The 17,049-nt window shown below is 66.6% G+C and overlaps 2 protein-coding genes across 5 annotated transcripts; one reads left to right on the forward strand and one right to left on the reverse strand.

Moving 5' to 3' along the window:
* Nucleotides 1-632: 632 nt before the first annotated feature.
* On the forward strand, nt 633-5,703 carry NAB2 (NGFI-A binding protein 2). Of its 3 annotated transcripts, XM_085040973.1 has the most exons (7): nt 633-1,395; nt 2,389-3,190; nt 3,408-3,541; nt 4,009-4,060; nt 4,238-4,370; nt 4,457-4,657; nt 4,769-5,703. In XM_085040973.1, the coding sequence occupies exons 2-7, from the start codon at nt 2,396-2,398 to the stop codon at nt 4,861-4,863; spliced, it is 1,410 nt and encodes a 469-aa protein (XP_084897099.1). In that variant the 5' UTR covers nt 633-1,395; nt 2,389-2,395; the 3' UTR covers nt 4,864-5,703. The 3 variants fall into 3 exon arrangements, with proteins under 3 accessions (XP_084897099.1, XP_084897098.1, XP_084897097.1); XM_085040971.1 differs by lacking the exon at nt 633-1,395 and having other exon boundaries at nt 2,131-3,190; XM_085040972.1 differs by lacking the exons at nt 633-1,395; nt 4,457-4,657 and having other exon boundaries at nt 1,924-3,190.
* On the reverse strand, nt 5,639-15,971 carry STAT6 (signal transducer and activator of transcription 6). 2 transcript variants are annotated; one of them, XM_085040956.1, is made up of 21 exons: nt 15,690-15,971; nt 13,195-13,452; nt 12,289-12,418; nt 12,046-12,184; nt 10,392-10,475; nt 10,001-10,305; nt 9,774-9,905; nt 9,471-9,659; nt 9,312-9,399; nt 9,095-9,217; nt 8,863-8,955; nt 8,511-8,717; nt 8,340-8,434; nt 8,109-8,245; nt 7,855-8,001; nt 7,605-7,674; nt 7,246-7,359; nt 7,056-7,160; nt 6,875-6,955; nt 6,452-6,598; nt 5,639-6,376 (listed from the first exon to the last, which is right to left on the reverse strand). In XM_085040956.1, exons 3-21 carry the CDS (start codon nt 12,402-12,404, stop codon nt 6,196-6,198), a joined length of 2,553 nt encoding a protein of 850 aa, XP_084897082.1. In that variant the 5' UTR covers nt 12,405-12,418; nt 13,195-13,452; nt 15,690-15,971; the 3' UTR covers nt 5,639-6,195. The 2 variants fall into 2 exon arrangements, with proteins under 2 accessions (XP_084897082.1, XP_084897083.1); XM_085040957.1 differs by lacking the exon at nt 15,690-15,971 and having other exon boundaries at nt 13,195-15,084.
* Between the last annotated feature and the right edge of the window lie 1,078 nt (nt 15,972-17,049).

Consider the following 17,049-nt stretch of genomic DNA (forward strand, 5'->3'; position numbering starts at 1 on the left):
CGGAGGGTGTCCCGCATCCCACGGGCGAAGGGGCGGCTCGGCTCGACCGGGGGGCTCCCGTTCGCCTCGCTGCCGGCACCGTCCGTCCTCTCGGAGCGAGGCTCCCCCAGCCCCGGGAAGGGGGTGCCGCCCTCCGCGTGGGTCCCTCCCCGTGGGGCGGTGGCTGCCCGTGGGCGGGCAGCGGGGAGCGGGCTCGGGCGGCCCCCCCGCTCCCCCTCCGCGGGCCGTGGGCGGCGGAGCCGGGAAGCGGCGGGGCCGTGGGCGGAGGATGTGCGTCAGCCGGGGGCAGCGCCGGGGCTGGGAACGGCCCCGCCGCGCCGGACGCCTGGTCGTGGAGAGAGGGGGGAGTGTGACGGGGGGGCGGTGGGGAGGGGGCTGAAGCGGGAGGGATGGGGCAGGACCCCCGCGATGGGACCGTGCCCGTGCGGGACCCCTGGCTGCTCCCGCGGCAGCTCCGGGGATGTGCGCCGGACACCGGCATGGCCCCCCCGGCCAGGATCGCGCGGGGGCGGCTCTGGCCCCACGCCAGGCGCCGGCCGCGGTATAAATAGCGCCGAGCCACGCAGGGCCGGACCGGGGTGCGGGCCGTGACACCCCTCCTTCTCCCTCCCCCGGGAGGGACCCCGGTACTGCGGGCGAGGGGCTTCAGCATCCCTTCAGCCCACCCGAGAAAGCTCCATCCACTCCCCTTCTCGCTGCTCCGGGGCGCCGCGGGGGTGCTCACCCCGAAGCCTATCGATCGCAGCGTGTGTTGCCGATGACACGAAGTGCCAGCCCTCCGCCGAGGCTCTGGCACCGCCGTGGGCTACGGGACAGCGGTGCCGGTGCCCGGAGCATCCCCGCGTCCGGTTGCGTTGTCACCGAAACCGGGGATGCTGCGAGCGCTGCCAGCGGGACCCCCGAGATTCAGGGTGCCCACGCCAACACCGAGCACCGTGTCCCCTCCTGGGGGTTCTGCCTCTCCCACGGACCCCCCGTGCCACGCGTGTCCTCCCCGGTCCCTGCCGGGGCTGTGGGACCCCCGATACCGCCGTGCGGGGCTCTGCTCCCGCTCCCCCCCCTCTGCTCCGGTGCCGGGGGGAACAAGGGGGGGCCGGTGCCGCCGCCCCCCGCTGCCCCCCCCCCGCGCTCGGCGGGGGCGGCAGCCGCGGGATCCGCCCCCGGGGCCTCCCACGCGCGGCGCAGCCGGGGCCGCTGCTATTTCACGGTCCCGCCCGTGTGGGCGGCGCGCAGAGCGGCGCGGCGCGGCGGAGGGAGCGCGCCCGGCCCGGCCGCGGGACCCCCGAGCCCCGGCACCCCCCGGACCCCGGGCTAGAGCCGGTCCCGGAGCCCCCCCGCCCCTCCCCGGCCGCCCGGCGGGGCGGGCGGAGCGGACGGAGGCGGTTCCAGGAGGCGGTGAGCAAGCGGGGGACGGCGGGAGGGGACGGGGCACCGGGGGGCACCCGCCAGGGCGGGGGTCCCGGAGGACTGTGGCCATGGTGGGACTGGGGGGACCACAGGGGGACGGAGCACCGAGGGACACCCGGCAGGGCGGGGGGCCTGAGGGGTGTTGGCCACGGCGATCCGGGTGGGTCCGGGGCGCCGGGATGCACGGGGAGAGGATGGTCCCGATGGGACCGGGGGGACCGCGGCACCGGGGAGTACCGGGAGGGGTAGAGGGCTCGTGGGAGGATGGCCTCGATGGGACCGTGGGGGCACGGAGGGACCGTGAGGACGGCGGGGGGATGGGACACCGGGGGTCACCGGGCAGGGCAGAGAGCCCGGGGAAGGGATGACCCCCGTGGGTCTGAGGTGGATCGGGGGGGATGGGGCACCGCGGGGGTCCAGGGCACCGGAGGGGACCAAGCAGATGTGGGGGCACTGGAGGAGGATGGCCCTGGTGGGACCGGGGTGGGGATGGGGGCACCGAGTAGGGCGGGGTCACCGGGGAAGAATCGCCCTGATGGGACCCAGGGGACCACAGAGGAACAGGGCACGGGCAGGGCAGGGGGCCTGGGGGATGTTGCCCATAGGGGGGTCGGCACTGGCCCATCATCCCGGGGGCTAGGAAAGCCCCACGTGTGTCCTGCCCCGTGCGAGGACCTGGGATGGGGGGCTGCTGGCTGGGGCGGGGAGGATAGGCTGGGCACAGCTCAGGGTGGGGGCTGGGATGAGGGGGACCCCACTCAAATCTGTGCCACGTCTGGGGGCTGTGGCTGCAGGGACCGTCCCGGCGTGGAGCACATGGGTGGGACTGGGCACCCCGTGGGGTTTAGGGACACTAGGACACCCCGACTCCAGGAGTGCTCCCTCTGCCTTTTACCCCTGGGCCCAAGGGTGGGGAGGGGGTTTTTCCTGCATGTCCATCTGTCCCGGTGGTGAGTCCGTCTGTCCCTCTGTCCACCTCAGGCTCGCCATGGCCCTGCCCCGCACGCTGGGGGAGCTGCAGCTGTACCGGGTGCTGCAACGTGCCAACCTACTGGGCTACTACGAGACCTTCATCCAGCAAGGGGGGGACGACGTGCAGCAGCTCTGCGAGGCGGGCGAGGAGGAGTTCCTGGAGATCATGGCGCTGGTGGGCATGGCCACCAAGCCCCTCCACGTCCGCCGCCTCCAGAAGGCCCTGCGTGAGTGGGCTTCCAACCCGGGGCTCTTCAGCCAGCCCGTCTCGGCCGTCCCGGTCAGCAGCATCCCACTCTTCAAGCTCTCTGAGGCCAGTGGGCGCAAGGCGCTCAGCAACGGGCATGCCAGCCCTGGCGAGGCAGCGGGCAAGGGGGGTGGCAGTGCCGGGACGCCCCCAGCCCGCAGCCCCACGGAGCCGGGGGAGAAGCTGTCACCGTCGGCAGCCCCACCGTGGCCGGGAAGGAGCACCCCTGAGTCAGAGGGCGGCGGGGACGAGGAGCCGGGAGGTCCCCCCTTCTCCCCGGGTGGGAGTGGCGGGGAGCAGGCGGCGGGCGCGGAGCTGGAGCCGGAGCTGGCACGGACGGTGGTGGAGAGTGTGGAGCGGCTGCTGCAGAGCTGCCCCCGGGGCGGTGAGGCCGAGCTGCGAGCGTTGATGAAGCTCAACAAGAAGCTGGCCAAGGCTGTGGGCCACATCTTCCAGCTGGAGGATGGTGACCGGCAGAAGGAGGAGGAGATCCGCCGGCACAGTGCGATCTACGGCCGCGGCGAAGCTCGGCGCCGCGAGGGCAAGCAGCTCACCCTGCACGAGGTGGGCTCCGTGCTTGAAGTTCCTGGAATGTGCTGGATTGGGACAGGGACCGGGGCGGCTCTGGGGGTGTGGGTGGGTGGGATTTGAGGTCTGCTCCCACCCAGGTGGCATCTGCCAGCCTGGAGCCGGCGCTGCCTTAGCCGAGGGTCGCGTGGGCGCTGCTGTCCCGTGGGTGCTGCCGTCCCTTTCCCCACTCACACATCATCTCTGCCCCCAGCTCATCATCAACGAGGCTGCCGCCCAGTTCTGCCTGCGGGACAACTCGCTGCTGCTGCGGCGCGTTGAGCTCTTCTCGCTGTCACGACAGGTCGCGAGGGAGAGCACCTACCTGTCCTCGCTCAAGGTGGCCAGGTGAGCCCATACCTGGGAAACCCCCTCCTCGTGGGCCTGGGTGGGGCCTGGCTGTCACCCCCTGCACCCCAGGAGCTGCACCATGGTCCAGCACTTCTGGATGGGGCCAGGGCCCTGCAGCCCCCAGTTCCCTTTCCCAGCGTGGGTGGTTTCTGCCTGACCTCCGAGTGTGGGAGGTGGGGAGGATGGGAATGACGGGGATGCCAGGCGTGGGGGGGGATGCCAAGCAGCAAAGGGATGCCACTGGGAATACCCAATCCCTTGCTTCCCTCCCCAAAGCCCCCTGCCCATTGTGCCAGGGCTGCCTTTTTCCTTCACTCTCCAGCTGCTTCCCTCTTTTTCCGCCCCCAATTCCATCTGTGCCAGAGCCCCAGCCTCTGGCATCACCCTGCCCGGTGGCTGCCCCCACGCTGTGGGGCCTTGCCGTGGCCACCCCCACACCTGACACAGCCCCTTTCCACCGCCAGGGCCCATCCTGAGGACAGTGGTGCCGTCGTGGCCAAGCGGCTCAAGCAGGAGGTGGGTGCAGGTGCAGGGCGAGTGTGTGCAGGTGTGCACACCTGTGAGCGTGGGTGTGACGGCACAGCGTGCCCGGGGCTGCCCGTGCCGGCTCGGGGTGGTGGCTGTGGGGCTGGGGCCCTGGCTGTCCCGGGGTGGGTGGCACAGGGAACCTTCTCACCTCTGTGCTCCTGGCAGGCAGGAGAGCAGAGCCGCCCTGAGCTCCTAGCACTGCCGGTGGGGCTGGAGCCCCCCGGGGCCGCGTACCGAGCCAGCCTGGAGGAGGACACGGGCAGCCTCTCCGGAGAGAGCCTCGACGGCCACTTGCAGGGTGAGTGGGGGTTCCTGTCCTTCCCGGGGGACTGGTGGTGGGTGGCCCCCGGCCCCTCGCGCTGACTCTCGCCCCTCTCTCGGCAGCGGCGGGGGCTTGTCCCCGGCTGACCCCTCCGCCCGGTGCGGCCCCGGATGTGCCCCTCGGCCTCGCACCCCACGGGCTCTGGAGCCGCCACATCCTCCAGCAGACGCTGATGGACGAGGGGCTGCGCCTGGCCCGGCTGGTCTCTCACGAGCGCGTGGGGAGGCTCAGCCCCTGCCTGCCGGGGAAGCCCCCGGGACCAGGTGAGCCCCCGCGGGGCCGGGGGGGCTTTGCCGTGGGCAGGGGTCAGGGCGGCACCGCTGCTTTCTCCCGTGGAATCGTGTCCTGACGCCGTGTCCGTGTTCTCCCCGCAGAGTTCGAGGACGGGCTGGCAGAACGGGGTCCTCCGGCCCCCCCAGAGCCCCCTCGGGGCACCATCAAGGTGGAGCAGGAGACCAGCCGGCAGTGAGGCCCCTGTAGCCCCCCCGCCACCATTAACGAAGCAATAACGTGCTGGGGGAAGGGTGCCGGCGGCGCTCCGGGCCCGGGGAGCCTGGGGGGAACTGAACCGCAGCCCCCCGGCCCCCTCCCGTCCCGCACCGACGCTCTGGTTACCTCAGCCGCGGCGGGATGCGACTCCCCGCAGCAGCAATACCCTCATCCCGCCCGGCTCCGCGCCCCTGCCGCCCCCCAGGGCTGGGGAGCCCTCGATGGACTGGAGCCCCCTGTACAGCCCCCCCCGTGCTGACCGTCCCCCCCCGGCCCCGTCACGGCGCGGGGACAGCCGCGTCGCACCGTGCGCTCCCACGTCAGCGCTGCCGCCCACGCCGGGCACACGGTCCCCCCCCGCCCCGCACACCCCCCCCACCCGCAGCGCCCACGCACCAGCCGCCAGCCCCCTCCCCGCAGCACGTGCCAGCTCACTGTGCACCCCCCTGCGACCCCCCCAGCACCACATCGGCTGTAAATACCCACCCAACCCCCCCAACCCCCGCACGCCCCCGCACCCCGATACCTGCGTGTGCTCCAAGCATGGTCCCTGTGCCAGGGGGTGTCACACGTGCCGTGGGGTGTCACCCCCTCCCAGCACGACGCAGGCGGCGTTTGACGGGCACTGGGGAGGTGCTGTCCCCCCCAACCTCTCGGGGTTCCTCCTCCTTCCCCCCCATCCCCACAAGCCCCGGGGTTCCCACCCCCCCCGTTAGGACTGTGTGGTGTCTTTTTAGAGCATTAGCGACTCTTCCTTTGTACCGTGTACAGTAGATTATTTATTTTGTTATTTTGGAATAAAACTTTATTTTATGGCTTATCTTCCTGCCCCCTGCTCCAGCCTGGAGGGGGGGGGGATTGAGCAGCAGCTCAAAACCCCAAAGCAAGCGCTGACCGCGGGGGTGCGAGGGGATCGCGTCCCCCTCCATGGGGGTCATGGTGTCCCCTCCGCCGGGCACCGGGCTGGCACCTCCGCCCCGGCGCCGTTCGCGCTGCCGCCTCCCGCCCCCGCCGTGACTCATCCCGGCGGCGTGGGCTGGGGGCACCGCGTGCGGCTGCCGGTGCCCCCCACGCAGGACGGGGCCCCTGCGCCTGCACCCCCTCACCCGCGGACCCCCGGCAGCAGCGGGGGCGGGCAGCAATGCACGGAGGGAGGGGGGCGGGGGTTACCCCAAATCCCCCCAATCCCCCCTTTTCCCAGCTGGAGTTTCCACCCTAGCGTGAGTCGTATCAAGTCCATGAACCCAGGCAAGGCTGGGAGGGAGGGAGGGAGTGAGGGGGTCCCAGTCTGATGCGCCCCCCCGTAGCCCCCTCACGCATGTCCTGGCCGGACGCTGTCATCCCACCGCGCGTCCCCCAGCCCCCAGAAGGACGGGCTGGAATTGGGGTACCCGCTGTGCTGCGGGAGGGGCGCGAAGGGGGGCAACAGGGACACATCCTGCAGGAACTGGTCCAAATCCGAGCCCAACGACTGCTCCATGCTGGGCGACACCCTGGGGACAGAGGCAGCAGGGTGACCGGGGGGGCCTGGGAGGGGGTTTCCCTCGCTGACCCCTCCCCGTGCTTACCACCGCGGGGGACTCTGCAGCGAAGCATCCCCGGTGGTCGGGAACGGGGCCAGCTCGGTCATCTCGTCGTCCTGTGGCTCCACAGAGGGACCCCCGGGCAGCAGCTGTGAGACCTCCCCAGGCATGTACTGGTTGGGCAGGAAGGGTCTGGGGGGGCAAAGAATGGTGTAGACTGTGGGTATCTCCCTCCCCCTGGGCACTCACCGGCCCCAAGGCACTGAGGGAGCGCTGCTTGTTTTGGAGGGGTCATTGCTTGGTTTGGGGGGCTGGTGTGGGGCTCCTCCAGGGAGCACCAGTAGGGCAGAGCACTGGGAGCACTGGTCAGCTGGGGATAGCCGCTCCAGGTCTGCCTGCCTGGGGTGGGGAGGGGGGAAAGGTGTGCAGGGCAAGGTGCCCCCACTCCAGCTGTGTGCCAGGTCTTACCTGGGGGTCCTGAAGGCAGGGTCCTGGCAGTGCGACAGTGAGGGGTCCATGCCCAGGGATGGCGAGAGCATCGGTGATGGGCTGTGGGGAGGGGGAGCACTCAGAGAGGGGGGAACACCCCCTGACCCTGCTGGGGGGTGGAGGGGTGTCCACTCTGCTCCCTACCCTGCCCTGCTCCTACCTGTGGAAGGGGGAGGGGAGCCTGTCGGAGACCATCATGTCCATGTTGCTCTCGACTGTGGGGTAGCCCATGGACATGGGCTGGGGGCAGAATGGAGTTGGGGGGCTGCAGTGCACACACAGAGAGGTTCAGATTGAGGGGAGGGGTCTGCCACAGCCCCCCACCCCCCGCCCCACAGGAGGGCACTCACCAGATGGAGCCCAGCACTGGTGGCAGACTCTCAGGGCGCAGCTCGGGGGGGTTGAACATATGCACCTGGGGGGCTTCGATGGGAGCCCCGATGGTGCTTGGAGGCTGCTGGTCCCTGCAAATGCCCATGGTCCCCATCAGCACTGTCAGGTCAGGACTCCAAAGGGGTGTTTGTACTAGTGAGTGCTCGGGGAGGAGGGCAGCAGGTGCACAGATGTGCCCCAGTACAGCTCCAGGAGGCCCACAGGAGCTCTTCGCCCACCAGCACAGCTCTGTTTTTCCCGGTCAGGGATTTCCCTGCCCAGGGGGATGCTCAGGCCAGCCAGGGGTCTGTGCAAACCCTGGTCCATGTGCACCCACCTCTCACTTTCCACTGTCATCTTGATGGCAGTGGAGACGTAACCCCGGCCGTCCTTGCCTGTCTGCTCTTCTGCTCAGGGAGGAGAAGCATCCATGAGCCACCATCCCCACCATGCCCTCCAACCCTCTTTGCCAGCCCAAGCCATCCCTGCAAGCCTTGGGGCCACCTGGGTGAGACCCAAGACCCTCCTGCAGCATTGCTGGGGTGCAGAAGGGCAGCCCAGGGCTCATCCCAGCCCGCCCTGCTCACTGTTGTAGTGACTCCCGAATGCCTGGTCCTTGGGGGTGTTGGGGTACAGGTTGCGGAGCTGCCCCAGGTCCCGGATCCGGTCGCCGAGGGAGCGGATGGACAAATCCTTGGCAGAGAAGGGCTGGATGTTTTCCACCTGGATGGAGCCTGAGCGAGGGGAAACACACCACGGGAGTCCAGCGCTGGTTCCCAGAACACCCCACACCCCTTGGCAATGTGGACACCCCCTGCACAGCACCTGACCCATGTCTCACCGTCCTTGCCCCGGATGACGTAAGCGATGGTGACGCCCCCGATCTCGGAGTCGCTGAAGCGGAGCAGGAAGGTCCCATCCGGTGCCGTGCTCAGCAGTTTGCACACGTACTGCTTGCTGATGAAGCCCATGATGAGTCTGGAGGGGTGGACAGATGGGAAAGAGGGATCAGGACCACCCAGAGTGGCAGGGTGGGACCAGGACCCCCCAAGCCCAGCCCTGGGACACCCACCCGTCTGACCAGTAACTTTTGAGGCATCTCTTGGTGAGGTCCAGGACTCCATCAAACCACTGCCAGAAGGTGAATCCCCGACCAGGGAGGATCTCCTGAGGCAGAGAGAGGCCATGAGGTTCCCCATGGCCTTGCTGGCCCCTGCCCACCCTGGCCAGCCCTCCCAGCCACCTTGTTGAACTGGGACCAGGATACTTGACGGCTCTTGAAGTCCTCAAGGCTCGCGCTGTGGTCATTGAAGATCTTCTGGGCCAGGAAGAAGTAGTGCTCCTTGAGGAGCCCTTTGGTGGTCTGCACCTCTGCCATGAACTTCTGGTTTAGGGTGTCACACATCCTCTCCCAGGGCACCCGCTCGGCCACCACGAAGGGCACTCGTTCCTGTGGCCGGGCAGGGGGTCATCAGGACAGGACCCCCACCATGTCCCACCCCTGGGCTTTTGCTCCAGCCTGCACTGTTGCCTCCCCCTCCAGAGCCCACCCAGCTCCAGGTTCCAGTTCCTTCCCTCCATCTCGTGGCACTCACAATGTCAGAGAAGGCATTATCCCACAGCACGGTGGCTTTGGCATTGTTGTCCTGGTTCCCGTGGACAATGACCACGATGGGCAGAGACAGGACCTGGGGGCAGAGAGGGTCCCACCTCAACCCCCAAAACCAAGCGTGGTGGCTGCCCTGGGACTGTCCCAGCCCAGCACAGGTGTCCCACAGGGGAAGGCTCAGCACATCCAGCCCCATCCCGTGGCAGAGGAGGTGGTACCTGGAGGTGGATGGAGACATTGTTGGGGGTCAAGACCACGCTGGTGCTGAACAGAACAGCACATTTCTCCTCCGTCACTGACTCAGAGCCCTTCCGCTCGCAGCGCTTGATCTTCTTCAGCAGCTGGAGAGGGAGAGATGAGCATCCCCAGCCTCAGGATCCCCAAAACCACAACAGAGCCCCCAGCAGAGCCCCCAGCTTTGCTGCTGGCACTCACCACATTCTTGAAGTTGGCACAGCAGGTCCCACTGGTGGGGTTGGTCTCCAGGGCCACCGTGTTGTGCATGATCTCTCCCGTGCTCTCACTGGGCAGAGGAGGAGGTCAGGCAGGGCATGGTGGTGAGGAAGCCCCCCTGCCCCCAGACCTACCGCTCACCTGAGGGTGTTGCTGTAGGTGCTGAGCTCCAGCTCCCGTGCCTGCTTCTCCGTCACCATGTCGGCCCTCACCACGTAGGGCTTGGGCGCTGCCTTCAGCAGCCGCGGGCCCAGCAGGAACCGGACACTCGCCTGGAACTTGGTCTGGGTCTTCAGCACCTGCGGGGGCTGCTTCTCCACCAGGAAGGAGCTGAGGGACAAAGGGACACCTTGGCACCTGCCAGCTCTGCCATCAGTGCCGCGGACCCACCTCAACCCTTGGCCACCACAGCCCCTCGGCCATCACAACCCCCCAGCCAGTTACCTCTTGACCAGGCTGGACAACACCTCTTTGAAGCGCTCCAGGAGTCGGGGCAGCAACTCGGGCCCCAGCTCTGCGCTTGCTGCCATCACCTGCTGCTGCAGCTGGAAGTAAACCTCGACCAGGTTCTCACACCTGGGGAAAAGGGGTCCTTCAGCACCCCAGTATCACTCACTGGAGCCCCTCGGGCTGGCAGGAGGAGCAGGGGCTTGCTCAGGGTGCTCTCTCACCTCTTCTGCAGTGGCGCCAGGTTCTCCTCGAAGATGGTCCCATTCCCTGCCAGCTGCTGTTGCCTCTTCCAGATCTGGATCCTCTTCAGGATCTGCTGTTTGGCTGCCTCCAGCTCCTTCACAGCCTCGAGGATGAGGGTGGGCAGGTCCTTGGGGGCTGTGGAGCTCTGCATGGCCCCATCCCGCCCTGACCCCTCGTCCCGGAGCGCCTGGATCTCACGGACTCGGTGCTGCAGCCGCTGCAGCCCCAGGCTGAACTTCAGCTCCTCCTGCCGCCGGTGGAAGCTGAGGGGCAGGTGGTGGTCCTGGGGCAGAGCAGAGTGGGGTCAGCAGGTGCTGGTGGCCTGTCCTGCACCTTGGGGTGACAAGAAGGGAGGCAAGGACCACCCACCCGCTTGAGCACGGCCGCCTTCTCGCCCTCCATGATGGATCTCATGAGGGCCACCAGCTGCAGAGGGTCCCGGCGGAAGGTGTTCTGGGGGGACACAAACAGGGGGTGTCTGGGGGTGCAGGACTCGTGCCCCCTGTTCCCTGCCCACTCCCACCTCAATCCCCTCCCCCAAAACGCGGCCAAGGTGACTCAGGGGCTCCACAATGAGGACAGAGCTGATTTCCACCTTTAAAACCACTTTAAATGGTGCATTGAATCATGCAATATCTGGAGCTAGAGGGACCAACAGGAACATCAGCTCCAACTCCGTTTTTTTGTATTTAAAAAAAAAAAATCGACTTCAAATTGAAAAAAAAATAAATCTCAAACTAAAGGGAATTCTCCATTCCTGTGAGCATTTCCTGCAGCCTCCAGCCTGACACCTGGGGGAGACTCCTCTCCCAGCTGCCCTGGGTGGATCAATGCCTTCCACTGAAAACAAGGAGAGGAATTCCCCTGCTGGCGCCAGCTCCCGTGTCCTGCGCCAGCTCCTCTGGCCTTCACGCATTTCCCAAATTAGCTACTTCCCAAAACAGCAGCAGAACACGATGGGGGAATGGTTGATGACGTGCTTGGTGGGTTCCTGTGCCGGTGGGAGCTCCGCTGTGGCAGTCTGGATGCAGCACTGGCAGCCCTGTGGGCTCTTCCAGGGAAAATGAGGGATTCAGGGGGTGAGAGGCTCAGGTTTGGCTCCAATCTGCACCCCCAGCCCTGTGGTTGCCCATCCTGGGGTGCACCTGGCTCCCACTGTCTGCAGCAGCACCGAGAGCAGGGAACAGCCCAGCCGGGCGTGGAGAAATGAGGATTTGGTGTTCCAGGATGAGGGATGGAAGGAGGAGGGAATTCAGGAGGGCTGTTCTGCTTCAATGTTTTAAATAATAAAAAATCCTTAAGCTGAAACATCTGCTTGTTTCCTACAGCAAAAAGCAACAGTGCTGTTTTGGAAAGTCATCCTATTCTCCAGAAGTTGCAGCTAAAGCTGATCACTTCCCAAATGGTGGATATTAAAAAGGTCTGTTACCAAAAATGCAGAGTTTTCAACCAGAACAGGGCTCTGGGAGTGAGCCCTGCTCAGCCCTGGCACTCTGAGCTCTGCTGGACAGAGAGAATAAATCAGAGGGTTGGGAAATGGACAGAGCAATTCCAACAGCCTCGATAAGAGAAAAAACCCCAAAAATGAAACCCAGAGGTCACGCAGGAAGAAACACAGCCCCACACAGCCCGGAGGAAGGAGAAATCAAACACTCAAGCAGAAAATGGGGAACATCTGGTGAGACAGCCCCTGAGTGCTAATAACTTGGGGCGACTGGGGCTGTGGGGGCTGAGAGTCTCGGGAGGGTCCCCATGGAACTGTTTTGGGGGGGATGTGGCAACTCCCTGAGGGCCATTGGGCTGCAGAAATCAGGTCAGCCCCAGGATGCAAACAAACCCCCTCTGTCCTCTGGAATACCCCAAAACCCCAAAAGCTGAGTCCACTCATTGCTCACAAGCCTGGAAACGGGAGTCACATGGGGACAATCCTAAGGCATCGAGCCCTTCCAGCATAAAATAATCAAGTTTTCCTGGGAGCTGGCTGTGATCCCAGCATGACCTGGCCCCCGGGATCCCTGCACACCTCGATGCTGTTGACTTGCTGCAGGATCTGGCACTGCTGCCCGTCGCTGCTGGCAGCGCTGCGGAGTTTCTCCAGCATGGCTGAGAGCATCCCGCTGGCCATGCTGGTGCAGAAGGTGTCCGAGCCATTGATGAACTCCCTGGAGAGGGGACAAGGTTGTGAGAATGGGCATGGATTCCCACCCTCTCCTGTGTGACCCCCAGCCCCAAACTGCTCTGGGGAGGAAGGGCCTGGGATACTCACCAGGGCTGGTTCTCTAGCCACTCGGCCAGGAGACACCGCAGGCTCCGGGGAAACTCCACGTAGAGGCTGCTGAGCTCCTCCGGTGGCATGTGGGACACGAGGTTCCAGAGGGACATCTTGGAACAGGCACCTATGGACAAAAAGGAGAGGGGATGAGTGCAGGGCCACTCGAGCCCCCAGCCCAGCCCTGGGGGGGTCAAGGGCCAAAAGCCCCTTGGGTAGGGGGTGAGAGCTGCCGCTTGTCCCGCCGTCTGAACCTGTTGTTCCTGTGCTGCTGGGGAGGAGGAGAAGGAGGAGTGGGAAGCTTGATCCAGGATCAGCCTCTTGGGCAATCCTGGGCAGACTGGCAGCCCACTTGTGCCTCAGTTTTCCACATGTCTGGGGAATCCCTACTCCTTGTGCCATGGGCGTCACACAAGAAGACTCGGAGGGATGGGCAAGTGCTGCTGGACTTGGCACAGGAGAGCAGGGAGAGCCGGAAAAGTGTGGAACCCCCTGGGAGTGGGACAAATGTGAACTCCCCTGAGCTTGGTGATGCCTTTCTGCTGGGGTGATCGCAGTGAGGTGGCCTGGCTGTCCCCCAAAACCTCCTCAGGTGCCCCCTGCTAAGGAGGGCTGCCTCTCATGCTCGGTGGACTCCAGAGATCAGGGAAAGCAAAAAGAGGACTGGAATGAGGCGCTAGATGGGCAACTCCACCTGGAATGCCTGGGCTGGGGTCGTGCACACCTTAAGGTGGGCGCTTGAACCCCAACATTCCCACCCCGTCCCCTCAGCACTGCCCGCGTCATGCCCACCCCACGCCTCTTCCCGACAGCTCCCGCCCTTCCTCCCGCCACCTTCACACCCTCCAGCCCCCGCTACAGCCCCGCGGGCCCAGCCGGCGAGGGGGATCCCCACACACACACCTCGCTGCCGGTTCCGCCGGCCCCACCCGGGGCCAAGGCCTGATCCCGCGGCGGCTCCCGCAGCGCTGTTATCTCACAGCCCAGCCGAGGGCCCGGGGCTCCGGCGGGACCCCCGGCCGGCCCGTGGGCCCAGGCCTGGCTTGCGGGAGTCACGTCACGTCACGAGTCCCCGCGGGCAGCGCGTTCCCCACGGGCCTGGGCCGCGCAGAGAGAGCCGAAGGCGCAGGCCGGAGGTGGAGCTGAGAGACTCCGAGAACCCTGCGAGGGGAAGGAAGCCAGCGTCACTGGGCAACGTCGCAGCCGGAGCAAACAAACGCCTGCGGCCTGCACCGAGCGGCACCGTGGGGACACGGGAGCACCCCGGGGTGGCGGTGAGGCCCTTGGGGTGCTTTGTGTCCTGTGGGATTAGCCCTCACAGAGCCCCGTGTACTACTCTGGGAAGGAACCAACTATGGTGGCTGGAGGCTAACGCTTCCAGAAATGCTTTGGCTTTCAACTCCACGCCTGTCCGGAGCAAACAGATCCTGGTGATTCACTGCAGCGAACGGCCCAGGGGATGGTTACTCCGGAGGGGTCAATGTCCGGTGGGAAACACACACAGCGATTCCGGGAATGCTGCTGGACTGTTCCCCACAGCCCCAGTGGGATCTTGGCAGGAGGGAAAAACAGCCTCTCCTTTTGTCACCTCGAGGTTAATCCCCGTCCTCCTCCCCCATTAAACCTGTATTTCTGCTCAGCCCTGGGAGGCAGCTGCTGGCTGGAAGCGCCAACCTGGAGCGTAAGCCTTAAGCCAGGCATGCCTGGATCTGCTGAGAGTCTGCAGGAAAAGCTGTGCTGCTCCCTCCTCCCACAGCCCAGGAGGAGCTCAAGAGGGGTGACATCCTGACATCAGTCCCCTCCTGACATCAGTCACAGCAGTTCCTTCAGCCCAGCCGTGCCCTGTTTCCTTCCCATCCTAATTTCCATGTTTCCCTCTTCTTCCCGTCTGCAGAAGAACTTTTCCCAGTTCCTTTCTGCGGGCAACATCCCATGGAGACCCTCCTCCAGGTCATCCCAGGGAGCCAAGGTTGTAGGGACAGAGCTGTCTTCTGGCTGGGGAAACTGGGGCTGCCCCCCGCCCACTCCCCCTTCCCAAACCCCCTCGACACAGCCACTTTCGCTTCCTCCTTCACCCGAGGGGCTTCACTTCCTCGTGGGGCTGGGGGTCTCCTGGGTTGGGAGGTAGCTCAGGAGGAGCCCGGGCACAGGGGGGCCTCAGGGACCCCCACACTCTCAGTACGAGCTTTCTGCTTTCTCACTGCAACAGGAAACTGTCCCCAAGCTGGAGCTGCCATACACTCGCCATCCCCTTCCTTGTCCCGAGGTGCCGTACATCCCACGGATGTTACTCATTAACCACCAGCCCTTCCTGGCATCAAACCGCAGCCCCCTGCCCTCGGGGGGGCTATGCCGGGGGGACGGGGACGGACCCCACCCCTGGCCATGTCCCCGCTGCCCTCTGCGATCTCCCAGCGTGGCGCAGGTGGGGATGGGGCAGGTGGGTCCCTCTGCACCCTCCTCATCCTCTGGGCTGCTGGGCAGATTCCCCCGGCCTCTTGCAGGGACACATGCTCCGAGGTTTTCCCGATGCTCAGGACACCCGGACTCCTCTCTGGCTCCGCCCTCGCGGGGAAGAGCCGGAGGGACGTCGCTGCCCCTCAGCGTGCCTCAGTTTCCCCGGGGTACTGGGGATGCCACTGCTGCCAGCGTTCTCCGTCCGAGGCCAGGACACGGGACACGGTGGGACACTGGTGACAGTGCCACGGGGAGGACACCGCGGAGCCAACGTGTTGGCGTGGGGCTGCCCACTGCTGACCACTCTCGCGGAGTGAAAGCTCCTCCAGTGTGTAGGAAGAGAAGCTGGGCCTTCCTCAGCCGACCCAGCCCAGGATGACTCACGCCTCGGGAAGCCCGGAATGGATTCGGTGCCTCTCCCGTCCCGGCAACTCTCCTGCCGGGTTTCAACCGCGGGGCAGGGGAAGGGGTCTTCCTTTGCCCTGCGCAGCCCCCCGTCCCCAAACAGCGGCTACCAGGAGAGCTGGATGCCAGGAAAGCGGGATGCCATCCTCTGCACCCACCCAGCAGCGGGTGCCCTGGACTTCGGGCCGAGCTGGGCTGCATTTCCATCTGTGTGGCCGACGCAGCCTCGGCGCCACCGCTCCCGGAGCCTCTTTCCCAAACACCCGCAAACACCCCAGTGAGGGGCTGACAGTCGCTCCGCTCCCCCTCAGATACCCCGCTCAGCCTGTCACATGTCATACTGCCCGGACCCCCGCCCGCCACCGGAGCAGGGAGGTGACCCTGGACAGCCCCCTCGCCCCTGGCAGCCCCCGCCCAGGGGACACCCCGCAGAGCCCCGTCCCCCCCGGTTCCCAGCTCGGTTCCCGTGCCCGAGTTCCGGGTCGGGGCGGGAAGTGCCAAGCGGTGGCAGAGTCCCCGGTTCCGTCTCCCGTTACCTGGCGAGAACAGCCGGGGGCGGGGGGTGGCCGGTCCAGCCGGGCCCCGCTGTCCCTCGTTCACTCCATAGCGGCGACGAGAGCGGCCGGTCCCCGCGGCGGCCCCGCTCCGCCGGGAAGCGCCGAGCGCAGGAAGGGGGAGGAGACGCGCGAGCGGAGGGGTGGGAGGGCACCGGGACGGAGACCAACCTCTACAGGACCTGGGACCCCCAGGCCTCCCCACCGAGGGGCTGCGGCACCCACCGGCTCCGCGTCCGCCTCATATCAGCCCCCAACCACTCGTGACGCCACTCGTGTCCCGTATCTCCCCATTCCTGTAGCCCATCATGACCCCGCTCTTGCCCCATATCCCACTCGTGACCCCACATCTGCCCCATTCAGCCCCCACCCACCCATTGCGCCCAACCACGAGTGCCCCATCTCTGACACCCACTCCTGACCCTACTCCTGCTCTAGTCAGGTCCCTCTTTGCTGCCCTTCCAAGCCCCCGCCCGTGCCCGCGGGTGCCCCCCGCCCATTCCCGCGGGTGCTCTCACACCGGGGCAACTCCGGTTCCGTGGCCCCGCCGTTCCCGGGTGCACCGGGCCGGACCGTTGGTCTCGGGCTGCACCTGCACCCCACGGTTTGAGCCCCTGTTCCCGTCCTGGGGTCCGAGCCCGCGGTTGTTCAAGGGCTGCGCCCGCCTCTGCCTGCACCCTCCGGTACCGACCCGAGGACGGGAGCAGGGGCACTGAAAAGGGGTGCTCGTTGCTTGGAGTGGTTGCTGCTGCACGGGGGTATCCGCCGCCCCCGGGGCGCTCCTAAGGCCGCTCCGACCCCCGGCGTCCACGGGAACGGAGGGGCCACACCGGGCAGGGCCATCCCGGAGCCACCAGGGGGCGCTGCCGCACCGCCGGTGCCACCGGGGCGAACCGGGGGATGCGTGGCCGGTGCTGCCGGGGCTGAGGATGCGGTACCGAAGCTGGGTCAGAGCCGCCACCGGAGCCCAGGGGTCTGAAGCCCCGCGGGCGCTTCCCCGCGTTCTCCCCGCTCCTCCCGCCGTGGCGCCAGTGAACTCTCCATGCTTCTATTTGGAGCATCAAACGCACCCGGGGGCCCCGTGAACGCGACTTCCCCACTGCGCACCGGGACATCCCGGGAGGTCGGATACCCGCCGGGGCGGTTCGGGACTGGGAAGGGGCTTCCCGGCCCCTCTAAGCCTCCCCACACCCCCGTCCAGGATGGTACCGAGTGGGAAGTGGGCTTTGGAGGACTGGCCGGGACCCACGCGTGGGAGGAATCAGAATCGCATCAGCTCCCGGGTCATGTGCGACGTCTGGGGGGCTCGGGGGAATAGGGGGTACAGAGCCGTCCCCCGGAA

The sequence above is a fragment of the Lichenostomus cassidix genome, chromosome 29, assembly GCF_008360975.1.
Source record: "Lichenostomus cassidix isolate B80296 chromosome 29, HeHo_3.0, whole genome shotgun sequence".
Classification (NCBI taxonomy): Eukaryota; Metazoa; Chordata; class Aves; order Passeriformes; family Meliphagidae; genus Lichenostomus; species Lichenostomus cassidix.

Coding starts and splice junctions, on each gene's coding strand:
- NAB2 (XM_085040971.1), top strand. CDS start 2,150: ATGAGGGGGACCCCACTCAAATCTGTGCCACGTCTGGGGGCTGTGGCT. Junction 3,191..3,407: donor AGCAGCTCACCCTGCACGAG/GTGGGCTCCGTG, acceptor CTCTGCCCCCAG/CTCATCATCAACGAGGCTGC. Junction 3,542..4,008: donor TCCTCGCTCAAGGTGGCCAG/GTGAGCCCATAC, acceptor TTCCACCGCCAG/GGCCCATCCTGAGGACAGTG.
- STAT6 (XM_085040956.1), bottom strand. CDS start 12,404: ATGTCCCTCTGGAACCTCGTGTCCCACATGCCACCGGAGGAGCTCAGC. Junction 12,185..12,288: donor TGGCTAGAGAACCAGCCCTG/GTGAGTATCCCA, acceptor TCCCCTCTCCAG/GGAGTTCATCAATGGCTCGG. Junction 6,599..6,874: donor CCTGCCTTCAGGACCCCCAG/GTAAGACCTGGC, acceptor TTGCCCCCCCAG/ACCCTTCCTGCCCAACCAGT.